The sequence below is a fragment of the Sinohyriopsis cumingii genome, chromosome 2 (genome assembly GCF_028554795.1).
Source record: "Sinohyriopsis cumingii isolate HCF-2022 chromosome 2, ASM2855479v2, whole genome shotgun sequence".
Classification (NCBI taxonomy): domain Eukaryota; kingdom Metazoa; phylum Mollusca; class Bivalvia; order Unionida; family Unionidae; genus Sinohyriopsis; species Sinohyriopsis cumingii.
The window spans coordinates 98,884,844-98,899,787 of NC_142962.1; the positions used below are offsets into that span (position 1 = coordinate 98,884,844).

Genomic DNA, 14,944 nt, shown 5'->3' on the forward strand with positions numbered 1-14,944 from the left:
CCCACTGACTTTAGATTCTGCATCAAAACTTAGCTTACCCTTTTTTTGGTTGAATTTAAAGCAGATTTTTCTTGCAGCATTTCATTGATGAGAACCCGAATGAATTTAATTTCAAGTATTCCACATTATCATTTAGAAGAGGTGTAGCCCTTGATTGCTATCTGATATTCCTGTGCACAACATTATCAAGGAATGTTGCATTTCTGCTAGTTACTTTACACATTTGTATTGATGAAACTGAGTTGGATTTCACACATTCCACTTGGTTATTTGGAAGAGTTATAACCCCTGAATGCTAATCTTCTACAAACTTTAGCTTTCCAACAGAAGTTGTTCTGTTACAAACCCAGCTGAGTGAATTATAGAGTAGGATCCTTGTGATGCACCTGGTGCTTCTAGTTTTTCTAACATAATTGTAATGCATGTATAAACTAATCACTTCTTTATAACCATTCTAATTATTAATACTTTTTTCAACTTTGTAATCTGATTTATTCAACTAAGATTAACATTAATAACATGTATTATTGCACAAAGATTCCAATGACAGATAATCATTTGTAAAAATGTATCCAAGATTGCAGTACCGATAATCATTTATAAAAATGTATCCAAGATTTGTTTTAGTTTGTTTTCATAAAAGTATATATGGAATATATTCAAATTCAGTACTTTGTCAGTAATGTTGTTTATCTTGGAAAGTAGATGTAAATTCAGCATAGACTTCACAAAACGTTATTAAAAAATACAAAACTCAAAGTCACACTAAGTCCACTTAAGTATTATGTAATAGGTAGTACACATTTACACTGCACTGTGAAATTGTTTTTCCTTCCAATGATATAATTTCCTAGCTAATGGATACTTATACATGTAAAATTGCCAACGGCATGACAGAAACTCTTGATCACCAAATTAAATGCAATGGTAGATGATGAGGAAGGAATAATTTGTTGCAATCCTGAAAAATCTCACCTGATGTAAACAATGGCTTTAGATCATTCTAGTCACCATATGTTCATCACTTATTACATTTATTTTCAGGCTGGCAGCTTAGTATCCATACAGGAGACTGGTTCACAGATAGCAGAGAAACTTCAAGAGAATGAAGTCATGGTATGACTTTTTCTAATAAGGATCATACACAGGTTATATGTGCAAACATGTGCTGGAGCTTGAAGTAAGAGCTTAAGAAAACTGTTATGAGTCTCTCCTTGATGTTCCAGCAAATATTTGCAAATAACAAACATTATGTGATTATAATTCTTAGATGATCATTTGTCACCTGTCCTCATCTGTTGTCTGTCTGTCTGTCCATTAGCACAAGTTTCTTATTGCTTCCTCTCCTGCAGTACTTAGAGGATTGCCATAACACTTTGCACAAGCATTAAAACCTTGGACTTAGTAAATGAAAATGGCATAGCTTGGGCATCCAGCATGGCCACCACTTTGGCCATCTTGAAGATCTTGTTATAACTGCTTTTCCTGGATGGATGATCATGTCTTAATGGGATTTTCAAATTTGGCCCTAAACGAAAATGGTGCCAGTCTGATTTCCAATATGGCCACCATAGCAACCATCTTGAAAATCTTGTTATTGTCACTTCTCCTAAACAGAAAAGTCATATTGACATCAGTTTTCACCAGAAAACTTATGATACCTAGTTGGTCCTAACAAAATTGTGCCAATCTTCTCCATGGCAACCACAGCTTGTTGTTGGTACTTCTTGTCATTAGAAAGTCATGTTGACAAGTGGTTTTCATTAGAAGACTTCTTAAGATGCCAATCTGATGTCCAGTATGGTTGCCACGGTGGTCATCTGGAAAATCAAGCTACTTATCATGAATGGATGGTCATATTTACCTGGGGCTTTCACTTAAAGATTTCTTCTTGTTTCTAGTTGGTCTTGAGTGAAAATTTGGCTGATCTGATGTCAAATATGTTTGTAAAAGTTGCCAGCTTAAAAATCCTGTTGTTACTGCTCCTGAACAAAAACTAATATTGCCATGTGATTGTCACCAAAACTCACCTTATGATGCCTGGTTGCTACTCAGTGAAAGTTGTCCCCCTATCACGGCCATATGGCCACCAAATTAGTCATCTTAAAAATATTACTGTCACTACTTCTCCTGAATGGATAGTCGTATCAGCATGTTTTTTTTTTATTAAACAACTTCTATGTTGGTTCTAAATGAAAATAGTGCAGCACAGACATCCAATATGGCCACCACAGTGGCCACACTGATATTTGGTCAAAAAGTAAAATGGTGCTGATCTGATTTCCACAATGGCTGAGATAATAGCCATTTTGAAAATCTAGTTATCACTACTTCTTATAGATGGCTGGTCATATCATCGTTGTGCTTTCATTAAAAGACCTTTTACGATGTCCTGTTGGTTCTCCATGGCCAACTGTTATCCGGTATGGCCACCATGGCAGTCATCTTGAAATTTGTTTAATTATTACTTCCCCAGAACAGAAAGTCATATTAGCATGGAAGACTTCTTATGATGTCTTGCTGGACCTAAATGAAAATGGATCCAGTCTGACCTCCAATATGTCTGCCTCAGCAGTGAATTTGAAAACCTTTTATCTTCCATACATGAAATCACATTATTGATTGTTGTTATAAATTTTGATTGCATTGTTGATAAATAATTGTACCTTTTGGCTACAGTAATTGAGAAAATATGTAATGACCAAAATTTGTTTGTACTCTGTAAATGAAATCACATTATATTCATCACAGCAACATTAATACATAGTGTACATTTGAAAAATAGTAGTATATATGCGAGTGATTATTTAGTAAGTCATTGACTCCATGCAGTAACCCCATGACTCCTCAGGGGTTTGCCGCCCACATGTTGGGAATCACTGGCCTAGACGTTATAGTGTAAGAAATTCAAAATAGATCATGAAATGAACAGTATGGTCATTTATAGATTGATAGAGAAAAAGAAAACAAAATGATGAAAAATATTTGGAAGAATTACAAAAGCACTGTTTATTCAGCAGCACAATTGTTACATATGCTGACTTTTATATTATACAAGTCACAATAAGAAAATAAATACTGGTTCCAAATTTTAGTCAAAATTATAGGACCTAATTCTTTGAAAATAAACTGCATTTTTTAACTCCACCGGTCATAGATATCCAGCTGGTTATCAGTGAATTGGGTTTTCACCAAAGGACTTCTGATGATATCTAGTTGTTCCTAAATGAAAATGGCATTATTCATACATCGAATATGGCAGCCTCAGTGCTCATCTTAATAATCTCTTTATTGTTATTTCTCCGGAGTGGATGGACATTTCAACATGGAATTTTCACTAAAACACTTCTTTTGATATTTAGTTGTTCTGAATACAACTGGTTTCAGTCTGATGTCCAGTATGGCCAACACAGAAACCATCTTAAAAATCTTGTTATTTCCACTCCTTTGAAGCAAAAATCCATTTTAATATTGGGATTTCTCATATCTGTTTTGTCCAAGTGAAATTTGTGCCTCTATGACATCCAATATGGCCTTGATGGCAGCCATGTTGAATATCATATAATCACTCCTTGTCAGAAATGTTAAGTCATACTGAGATGGTTTTAACTAGAAGACTTCTTATGTGTTTAGTTGGGCCTAATGAAAATGGTGCCATTTGGAAATCCAATATGGTCATGTTGCCATCTTGTAAATCATGTTATCATGATTCCTTCTGATTTGATGGTCATCTTGTTATGGGTTTTGACCAAAAGACTTCAGATGATTCTGGTTGGTCCTAAATGAAAATAATGGCAATGTTACATTTAAGATGGCCACCACAGCAGCTAATTTTAAAATGTTATTATTGATCAGAATTATCAAAGATGGTTTGAACACTGAGAAGAAATGGTCTTATCTTAAATTCCTGGAATTTTTTGGGGGGTCAATAGAAAGTCATACCCTTCTCAGGACTCTCATATTAAATATACTATTCTTTTCAGCGTCTGATTTCTTGCTCCTGTGGCATCCATATTCAGTATTTTAGTGTTCAATTTCAGGCCAATCAATTGACCAAATCCTGGATGACCAAGTGGACAGAAACACATGACCTAATACTGGTAGGTTTAAAGCAGTTGTTTAACATCAGCATCAAATCAGATTTTATCATCAGTTTAACAAAAAGTGGTTGTATTCATGTCCATGTACCTGTCTGTCTGTAGTAAAATGTATCTTCTGTACCAGAGCTGTTTACTCCTACCAAACTGCACAGACACTGATCTGCCAGTACATTATGAAAGTGCAGGTCTGGGTCTGTGCAGTTTGCAGTTGGACTCTATTTAATAGTGAGTATACAGGGTAAGTAGCTGAGTTAGTGGTATGGTGGTTAGAAGAGCAAGTACAGAAGGATCTGAGTTAGTGGTATGGTGGTTAGAAGAGCAAGTACATAACTAAAGGAAGAAAGGGTTTACTTGGTTGATTAAAAGGCAAGTAAATGACTGAGAAAGGATGTGCTTGTTTTGTGGTTAGCAGTTGTTAAAAGTTGAAGTAAATGACTGACAGAGTAGGGATTACTGGTGTGATTGTTTAGAAAGTCAAGTATAGTGAAGTAAGACAGGGGTTACTTGTGTATTTGGTTAGAAGGGTAAGTAAATAGCTGAGACAAGACAGGAGTTAGCAGAGTGCTTGCATCGAATGGCAAGAAAATAACTTAGGAAAAATGGGTTGTCAGGCTGGTTAGAAGGGCAAGTAAATTACTAAGAAAAGATGGGTTAGATAGGGAGTTAATAACAGAAAAGACAGAGGCTAGACATGTGTTAGGTTAGAAGGGCAAGTAAATAGCAAAAAAATTGCAAGTACAGTGGTATTTTTCATTCAATTTCTCGTTAATCATAGGCGAAAATGTGTTTTCAGATGTTTTATTTTTTCACTCTGTACTAATGATGTAGGTAATATTGATGTACGAAGTCAATATTTTCAGTGATACAAAACAATATATGGCTCCTGAGAGATTGGAAAACTTAGAGGGAAATGGATGAATCAGAACCTTTGTAGAGTTTGTATCCATAGGAAATTTTTATAAAAAATTTTAAGTTTGGAAACTATATATGACAAAACTGGCCATTGATTTATCATAAGGATCAGAATATTGTGTCACAAGAATTTTACAAACAGTTTATTCAGATATAACATAAGATTGGTATTTCTTAGAGCTAATTGTAGATTTATGAGTATGATGAATATACAAAATTTGTGAAATTTGTAATGTTGCTATTTTATTTGCATTATTGGTATTGTAATAGCTTTCCTGCATACAGGAGTACTTCATACTTGTGATGTTTTAGTCCAGAAGGATTGTAACATTTAAAATATGACTATTTTTTCTATAGGAATCTGACATGAGTATCCGTGGTCTTGGGAATCGCTCCAGTTCCATGGGGGTTCTTATAGATTCCCAACTTCCATACCTTATTGGATTGGGCGATGACATACTTAGTACTGGAGTCCATATGTACCATCTCAAGGTAATTTCATTTCATTGAACGTAGTAAGTTAAAGCACATAAATACCAGTATCGTGTAGTATTGCAGTTCTGTATCTGGGATTGTTTTTATTTTTACCGAGCTGAAATGAATGTCTGAACAGTTGAATTAGAATACCTTTTTGTGAATATTCATATCGAAAATTGGTATTCATATTTATCCTGTAAGTTATGAGAAGGGATGATTGACACAAGAGAATTCACATTGGTGCCACCAGGGTGGTGGTTCTCAACAACAGTTTTTTTTCTTTTCCTGGCCAAGCCAATTATAGACAGGCATTTGTCCCTATTTTTACATGAAGGCAGGAAGGGAGAAAGAGGAACATTCTCTCCTTTCCCAGGTCTTCTGTCAGTCAATCAGTGACACACCATCACCCACACCATCTGGCAACCCACCTGGGGCTCCAGGCTACTCTCTTTTCTTGTCAGACTTGGACCAATCATTCTTGAAAAATGATGGGTGATCCAAACCATGTCAAAGTGTCTCCAGATGTTGTTATTTAAACCTCTCCACTTTCATCATCCTGGTCCTTTTTGAAGTGATCCCACAAAGTGGGATGTTTTCACACAAGAAAATATAGTGTCTGCTTAATAAGAGCAGTGTAGATGGTGGAAAACCACACACAGGGCTTCTACTCCAGAATATTTATGGGTATGAAGTTTCTTAAGCTTCTTTGCCTATGCAAAGCTTGGCTGGACCTGTTGCAATGACAGTTTAATAGTTGACTCACAGTTGTCAGTAGAATATTGACTCCTGAAGAAAAAGATCCTTATTTCAACTGCTTGGAACTGAAAACCATTATCAATGCCCTCTCCACCTGTGTGTGGAAAATAACCACAAAAACACTGTCCTGATAATGTCAGACAATATGGTTGTGGTGACATATTTCTGCAAGGGGTGAACAATCGGGGCAAGTATTATTGGAGAAACATTCGCTTTTATGAAATTTGTACGAAAGTGTCCTAGCTTGAATGCCTCCAGTTATACAAAATGGCTGTTCAGCCATCAAGTATGGCTGCTGTTACTAATAAAAGTAGAATATCATGGATGCATTTTTATCTCAACACACTGCTCAACAGAATTGCTCCAAGTTTGACACAAAACATCCTGGTGTAGAGGAATTTCAGAATTGGACAGGTGATTTTGATGTACCATCAGATATATGAATGAAGATACAGTAACCTTAAAACAGTTTTTGTCATATCATATGCAGCCAACAGCATTTGAGAAAATTCAGAAGAAAGAATCCTTTAGGCCAAGATTTTATGGCCAAATGCTGTTTGTTACATGTGGTTTCTAGGCAAATGTCAGCCAGTTGAAAGCTCAGATTCCCTCGTGCCTCTTGTTTTGGGTCGATTTTCATTATTATATATTAAATGCGATAAAGGCATTAACTTCACCATGGTGAATAATCAATAGTCATTCAGATTTAATATATGAAAAAAAGCTGTAATAGGTCCACAAACCAAGTTATGACTATTTCAAAGGAATGCTATAATTTGTTACATTGTTCAATTTCTGGACTTTTTTAAAATAGATATTGATAGTCAAGTTTCCTGGATGTTTATGAAAAGTGTGATGTAAACAAAAGTTTCCCAGTTGCCGATGAAAAAGAAAAATGACAAGTTGCAAATCTGACTTGTTTATTTAGTGCACTAGGAGCATACACTTGGGTCATGTTGCTAAAACTTATTAAGGAATTTCACAGTCTACTGCTATCAGCTTACTGTGTCAGATGCATTTTGTTTCTATTGTCAGTAATATTTGCAACAACCATATGACCCTAGCATTTATAAAATTTGTAATGATACAGCAATACACTGTAAATATACCTTAATGCAAAACAGTGTATGGTTTTCCACTCTGATATGACAAGACATATGATACAGAATGAAAACAGTGTACAGTATTGCCAACCAGTATGAAAATATAAGTGATACAGCATATGAAAACAGTGTATGATAGTTTCAGTCCAGTATGACAATATGCATAGTACAACATGAAAATAGTGTACAGTATTGCCAGCCCAATATGACAATACACATGATACAGCATGAAAACAGCACAAAGTAGTGACAGCCCAGTATGACAATACACATGATACAGTATGAAAACTGTGTATGATAATGCCAGCCCAGGATGCCAATACATGTGATACAGCATGAAAGCAGTGTATGGTATTGCCAGCCCAGTATGACCATGCACTTGATAAAGCATGAAAATTGCATATGGTATTGACACTACCACCCCACTATCACAATGCAAACAATACAGCGAAAAAAAAAGGTAATGTGGTACAGCCAACCCTACATTACAATACACTCAATGCAGATTGAGAACTAAATGTTATATAATTTTGTATTATTTTGATACTTAAAGGGCAGATAAATCTGTTTGGATTTCTAGATTTAATATTTACATTCTATATCCATTTTTTGCTTTCTTCATTTAGCATGACATCTGTAGATAGTTTTGACACTGAAAAGCTGCATGTTTATTCAAATTGATGGATAGCAAGTATTTAGAAAGGTGATAGATGGTTGTATTAATCGTGTTTATTGATTATCACACAGAAATTTTGCACAAGGTTTGAATTTAACGTGTGCCAGATTCATATCTCTGCACCGCAATACATATTATATATTTCCACATTAGAGGCAGTAAACAGACTAGTATAAATGAATCTTTTTCATTATTCGAGGAGGGCAAGACTGTGATAGGAAATGAAGAGTCAGACAAAGAGCCAGATATAGGTAAGAAAAATTCAAGGATAGATTTTGTCATAACATTACATCATTCCTATATATAATATCATATAAATGTTGAAGAAATTCAAGGTTCTGGTATTTGTAGAATGGTCGTAGTATTTACTCTCATCAAACCCCAATTTTGTATAGACCTGTAGGAAGACATGTTATACAAAGAAGTTTGTTTCTAAACTGTAACCAACATACTGTCCATTCCAGACTGGTTACATCATTTCCCTCCAGAAATGTAATGCTTGGATTCCTTTTTAGCATCTACATGGGTTGGCATCTCAGCAAGCAGCTTATGGGATATTTTTTTTCTTCTTCTTCACAAGTTTCATATATAATATTTGAGATCCTTTATGAATTCTGATATTTTATTGTTTGGAATTATCATTATTCTCATTGTTCCAGTTATGTATACATTTGTTTTCTGTTTTATTGGGACAAACTCTAAAATTGTCAGAGATTTTGTAGCAAATAGTCAAACATCTTTTTTTCGTACTGTCAGTCACTCTCTGAAGATAAACAAAATCTCTGACTTCTTTTAGAGGGAAATAAAAGGCCCATGTTTAAAGAGCTTTACTTCTGGTCTTTTGCATTTTGTAGATAATTGAAGTTGATTTTAGGTATCTTGGAATATTTAATAAGTTTTTGGACTAGGGTCACACAGTCATGAAAGCAACTATTCTTCTATCTGAGCATGGTATAATCTTAATGGGAGTAAAGATACACATTAATAATTTTTCTTTTTTGGGAAATTATGTTGAAATCTTGTTAAAATTCTGTTATGTACTAAGTCTTCTAAGTGGAAAATTGCACACATTTGTATTTATTCTTACATATAGATCACATTATCTAATTTTCTTTTCTAGTTTTGACAGGACATAACATATTGAATGAACACTGTATAATTGAGCATAGAGATGGCACAGTCACTCTTTATCCGCTAGCTGGTGCTCACTGTACTGTCCAGGGTGTCGAAGTGCAAAAACCCACCAAACTCACCCAAGGTAGGGGAAAATATCACCCCATAATTTACTACCCATATTCCTGTTTGTCTTGTTACCCCTATGATCCTCTCTCTTTGTTCTAGCTTGTTGCTTTATGACAGTTATTATCTCTCTTACTCTGTCCTATCTTCACTAGTCAAGGTTCCAATATGTTAATCCTACCTACACCTTGGCAGATTGATTAGATATTTCAGTGCTTCAGGTCTGTGTATTTCACTGGATGCAGTGGCAAGCTGCATCCAATCAAAATAAAGTTGTTCAGATTTGAGCACTGTTCCTACAGAATCGAGACAAGGGAAGCACACAGCTTGAATGGATTCATTTAAGCAATTTTCCACTGCTGGTCCATGTTTATTTCTCTGTTATGCAAACATGCTTTCGATGTTAAACTTTAAATTGCCTCATCCATTTTCGGCTGAGGTACAATGCACCACTGTCACATGCTATTTGGTTAGTTGGCATTACATATTAAGGGAGGCAACTCATGAAATCTGATGTCTTTGGACAAAGCACTAAAATATCTGTTCGATCCACTAAGGTATAGATAGGGTTAACATATCCGAACTTTGGCTGGCAAAGATGACTCTTTATGTCCGTTCATTTCCCATTTTTCCAGTATGTATGGTAATTAATGTTACAATTGTTATCCAGAATGAACTTGATAGAAATAGGATCAAGACAAACAGTGTTCAGAAAATTGCTTTCATCTGTCTTTCATATTTTTCAAATCTGCCATTTTTTCTTTCTGGTTTTTATCTCTAATCCTATCCACAGAGAAACCTGTCTTAAACAGACACTTGGGGGACCAAATTTTGTCTATTGTGAACCAGTGTCCTTTGTACATAGGTGGAATATAAAGTAAACTTAAAGAATGGAGTTAATAAATGCCTTTATAGGCATTTGAACATTATATGGATGTCAGGTTTTAATGTTTGACCTTTTCTTGCATAACCAGCATATTGTACACAGAGTTAAGCATCTTTTACACATTGTATGCATAATGTACTATTCATGTAAAGTCATCCTATGCATTATATTTTTAAAAAAAACTTTTAAAGTCTTTTTATTTTTCATTTCAGGCGATATAATTGTCCTAGGTGGGACCCATATTTTCCGGTTTAATAATCCATCAGAGGCAGCAAAACTCAGGGAACACAGACAGGTAAGACTTTCAACCAAAGTTAAACCTGCCTTGCAGGTTACCTATATTATGCAGTCACCCATAAACAGTAATTTTTTTAGGTTGCCATGAATCATACTATGGAAATGAAACTATGAACAAAAAGAAATGCTAACTAAGATAACTTTTTACACTTACCATACAAATATAATAACTCTGCTGAAAAGATGTCCTATGTACTCTGAATTTCAAAATTTGTGTACCATATATACTCTCATATAAGTCGAGACCAACTGCAAATTGAACAGACCCAGATCTGCTATTGCATAATGTGCCAGCAGATCTGGATCTGTGCAGTTTGTTTGAAGTAGTCAGTAGAACAAAATATTTACCTAGCTTGCATGCACATTATGCAATGGCAAATCAGGATTTTTATTGTTTGCAGTTTGCCTTGACTTATAAGCAAGTATACACAGTACCCATATTACCATCAATTTTTGGGAATTAAAAATGACACTTGAGAACAGCCCCTAAATACAGACTGGAAAACAAATGCAGCAAATTAGTTGATTTGAGCTTTTTTGGTCAAGATAAACTTTTGCACCTTCAAAAAAATTTAAGTGTGATTTTTTTAAGCTTTTGTATTAATTGAATTTTTGCTGCTGTCTGGGCTGCTGATTCATTTGAATTTGGGACACAAGCAAAGTGATAAATTCCTTTTGAGTCTCTTGTGTTTAAAGTGAATCCATTGTTACCTACACAAGTATACTGCAGACATCATTTAGCTGCTCCCAGAATCAAACAAAAAGGATATATTGATTATCCTTTGCACAGGAATTATAGACTTCTGTACACATAATATTAAGTTTAAAAAGGGGATATGTAAAAGAAACTCTAAAGTCAATGCATGTTGTACTTTTGAATGTGCTAATAGTGATACTGAATTATTAATTCCCAAATCCATGTAGTAACATTACCATGTTTCCAAGGTAACACTGATTTTCTGATCTCCAAAATCTGATGCATTAGTTGTTGTTGTTGTTGTTGTTGTTGTTGTAGGATTTAATGCCATTTTTCAGCACAAGATAGGCTTTTACATGGCAGCCAGTATAAATGGTGGAGGAAGAACTTGGGAAAACCACGGAAAGAACCACCAACCCACGAGAAGCTACTGGCAAGCTTTCTCACATACCCACGTTGGCCAAACCTGAGACTCAAACCCATGCAGACAGAGGTGAGATGGCAGTGATCCATAACGGTGAGCACTTTAGACCACGTGGCCACTCAGGGCCCCCTGATGCATTAGTAACACTACACCTCTAACCTCTCGATGCACAACAAGGACCGCTGAAAATAAGAAAGAGAGAAAGAGACATCATCTCAGCTGGACATCAACAGTGAGAACAGGTTTTTGTGTGGGCATGTGCTGTTAAATGGTTTAATACTTGTTAAATTTTTTAGATTTTTTACTTGCTTCTTTTGCTATCATTGATTACTTTTGTGAATAATTAGCGCAAACCACTGATTAATGTTAGATACTTCAATTATGTTTATAATAATGTGTAATTGTTCAATTGAAATGAGTTCACTGATTCAGTATTGTAACTGTTAGCTCATATGCATTTTGGATTGGCATGCCTCTTAACTTATTTTGTTTTTATTATTCCAGCCCTTTATTGGATTTGATTCGAAAGATTTAATTGACATGATAATACAAAGCAGGTCTGCTTTCAATTTATTGTTACAATACAACACATCTGCAGATCGAAGATCAAAGTGCAGTCGGCACTTAATCAGAGTCTCAGAAGCTGTCATGGACATAGCTGTGATTTCAGATTGATTCATTTCACATTTGAATACAAGAAGGCACGTAGCATTTATGATGATTATGCTGAAACTGAATTAAAAAATCAAACTAAAACAAAACTTATTTAAATGGTATTGTTTTTTAAAAGTGCTGCCGCCAGTAAGCATTAATGAAATTTTTACACAGATGAAAATATCAAGTACAGTGTACTGGTTTTCTCATATATATATATATATATATATATATATATATATATATATATATATATATATATGTATGTATGTATGTATGTATGTATGTATGTATGTATATATATATATATATATATATATATATATATATATATATATATATATATATATATATATATATATATATATGAAATTTAATAAAATATGACTTCTTAGTTAAAGTTGTGAATTTCATCATGCTGAATCAGATTTCAGGGCCCTAACACCATTTTTGAAGATAAAATGAATAGTATATTAAAATTTCATTTACTAGTTTTTATTGTGATTTCTTCAGGTTCAACAAATAGGGGCCAATTCATCTGGTATTTTCTGGGGAAAAAATGGCTTCCATGCCTGACCCAGCATTATCAGCAGGTTCATCAGTTATCAGGGCATGTGTTATCAAGGTTACATTGCTAATCCCAATCTGCAAATCCATGCAGTAACATTACCCTATTTCCATTTTGAAGATTGTATTTTCTGTGTCTATAAGGCATATCAACCAAATCCATGCAGTAGCATTACCCTATTTCCATTTTGAAGATTGTATTTTCTGTCTATAAGGCATATCAACCAAATCCATGCAGTAGCATTACCCTATTTCCATTTTGAAGATCGTATTTTCTGTGTCTATATCAACCAAAGGAACCAAAAAATTGCATTTCTTTTAGATTCCACAAATGTGGGTGCATTTGTACGTTTGACAAATGCAGACAGTGGAGCCATTTAATATTTTGTTGTAAAGAGTAAGGAAATAAGGAGGAATGACAGATATATTTGCCCATCCCATCAGGAATAGTAAGAACCACATTACTGTATGCCTATTTTTTTCTGCATTAACTTTACATTGTCAGAATTTTAAAGTAGTTTTCAATACTACATGGCTTCATAATGCACAACATATGTGCCTAAAAATGGTATAGTGTATTAGGAACTACTTTATAGACAAACCATGTATACTCATGTAGTAGATGCTTTAGATTTTGGTTGATTAGATTTGTTTGTGAATGAACTAAACAAGGATATCTATCAGAGACATACCATTTTGCAAGTCAGTAAAATGCAACTGAAGGTTTTGGTAGAAAACTAAGAGCCTCAGAGCTAGTAAGCCAAGACAATGAAAAAGTATTATTTCTGCTGGCTAAATGGAATGTCACACAACAGCTGCTTTGCAATTTTCCCCCATTTAACAAATTCTGTACAATGTTAGGCTAACAATAAAGACATACACTGTATGGTACAGGTCATAGCTGGGGTCCCTCCAACAGCAAGCATGCAAGTGACAGGGCATAAACATGTCTTAGCTGGTAATAAGAATGGTAATAAATATACTTATATGCATCTTGAATTTTCTCAGAATATACTTTCTTAGTTCTTCAAATCTAAATGACATGACCAATGTCAAGGAAAATCTGAGACACACCTAAATTGTAGTATAAATTCGACTACATTTCCAACTGAAAACACATTCTCTTTACGGACTAAAATTGACCCAATAAATCAAGTTCATCATAAGTAGAAAAGCAGAATTGAGTTGTATAAATAGGAAAACAAAATCCATCCATTCCAACCAACTGGTAAAGATTTTTCAATGTGCATTCATTCAAATTATAACACTGAATTTCAATTTTAAGTAGACCACAACAAGAATTTTAAAAAAAGAAATAATGTCGAGCACTCTACAAATTTCAAAGGTCAATAGACAGTGCTATGTGCACATTAATATTGTTGCTGTGTATTGATGAATCTATGGTTGTGTGTTTAATTTGAAATACAGCATAAATTTAATTACTTTGTTTCTGGTAGTGTATTCCTTTATTAATAAGCCATAGGTATGAAAACAAAATAAGTATACAATGAAAGGTTACTGCATTTGTATGGGAAAATATTAACTCATTTTATCAGACTAATACTGTACTCCCAAGGTCATGCAGTATTACTCAGAAAAAACTCATATTTTCCCATACAGAGGCAGTAACTGATAATTACTGTACCCCTTTTGCATGGTAGAGAAATTAAACAAGATTTGTATTTTTTCTTTAAAATCACACACTTTTTCTTTTTTAGAGTCAGGGCAGTTTAGCATTAGATGCATTATCACGGACAAGTAGCTTTAGTTCAATAGGGGGAGATGACTCTGGCAGAACTTACCTCAGCCCTCACTCTCAGATGATGAAGTTTTACCCCAAGTAAGTACCCAAGCCAAATTTATATTGTTAGCAGAAGCAAAAGAAATGTGACTGTCATTGTCATAAAGGAGGTATTCAAATTAATAAGGCCACATTTTCATTGCAGAAAGGCTGGTCTTAAAAGATGGGGACCATTGTTACAGCAGTTGGTATATGGTTAGGTGAAATGGCAATACAAGAGTCATGGGTATAATACCATTTTGATCATCATATTTTTTCCATCCAGATGATACTGAGAAGAATGTTAATTGTTGGTTCCACCATTCTGTTGCAACTAGACAGATTTAAATATCTCTTTCAAGAATCTAAAGTAGTT

The 14,944-nt window shown here is 34.4% G+C and overlaps 1 protein-coding gene across 1 annotated transcript in view; it reads left to right on the forward strand.

The window, feature by feature from the left end:
* LOC149805455 (uncharacterized) overlaps positions 1-14,944 on the forward strand; it is a 270,060-nt gene that overhangs the window by 136,140 nt on the left and 118,976 nt on the right. Inside the window, exons 16-22 of the mRNA XM_089934230.1 lie at positions 1,045-1,116; positions 4,041-4,100; positions 5,370-5,504; positions 8,224-8,275; positions 9,145-9,282; positions 10,362-10,444; positions 14,507-14,628. Of these exons, the coding sequence (XP_089790356.1) occupies positions 1,045-1,116; positions 4,041-4,100; positions 5,370-5,504; positions 8,224-8,275; positions 9,145-9,282; positions 10,362-10,444; positions 14,507-14,628 (662 nt within the window). The remainder of the gene's footprint in view (positions 1-1,044; positions 1,117-4,040; positions 4,101-5,369; positions 5,505-8,223; positions 8,276-9,144; positions 9,283-10,361; positions 10,445-14,506; positions 14,629-14,944) is intronic.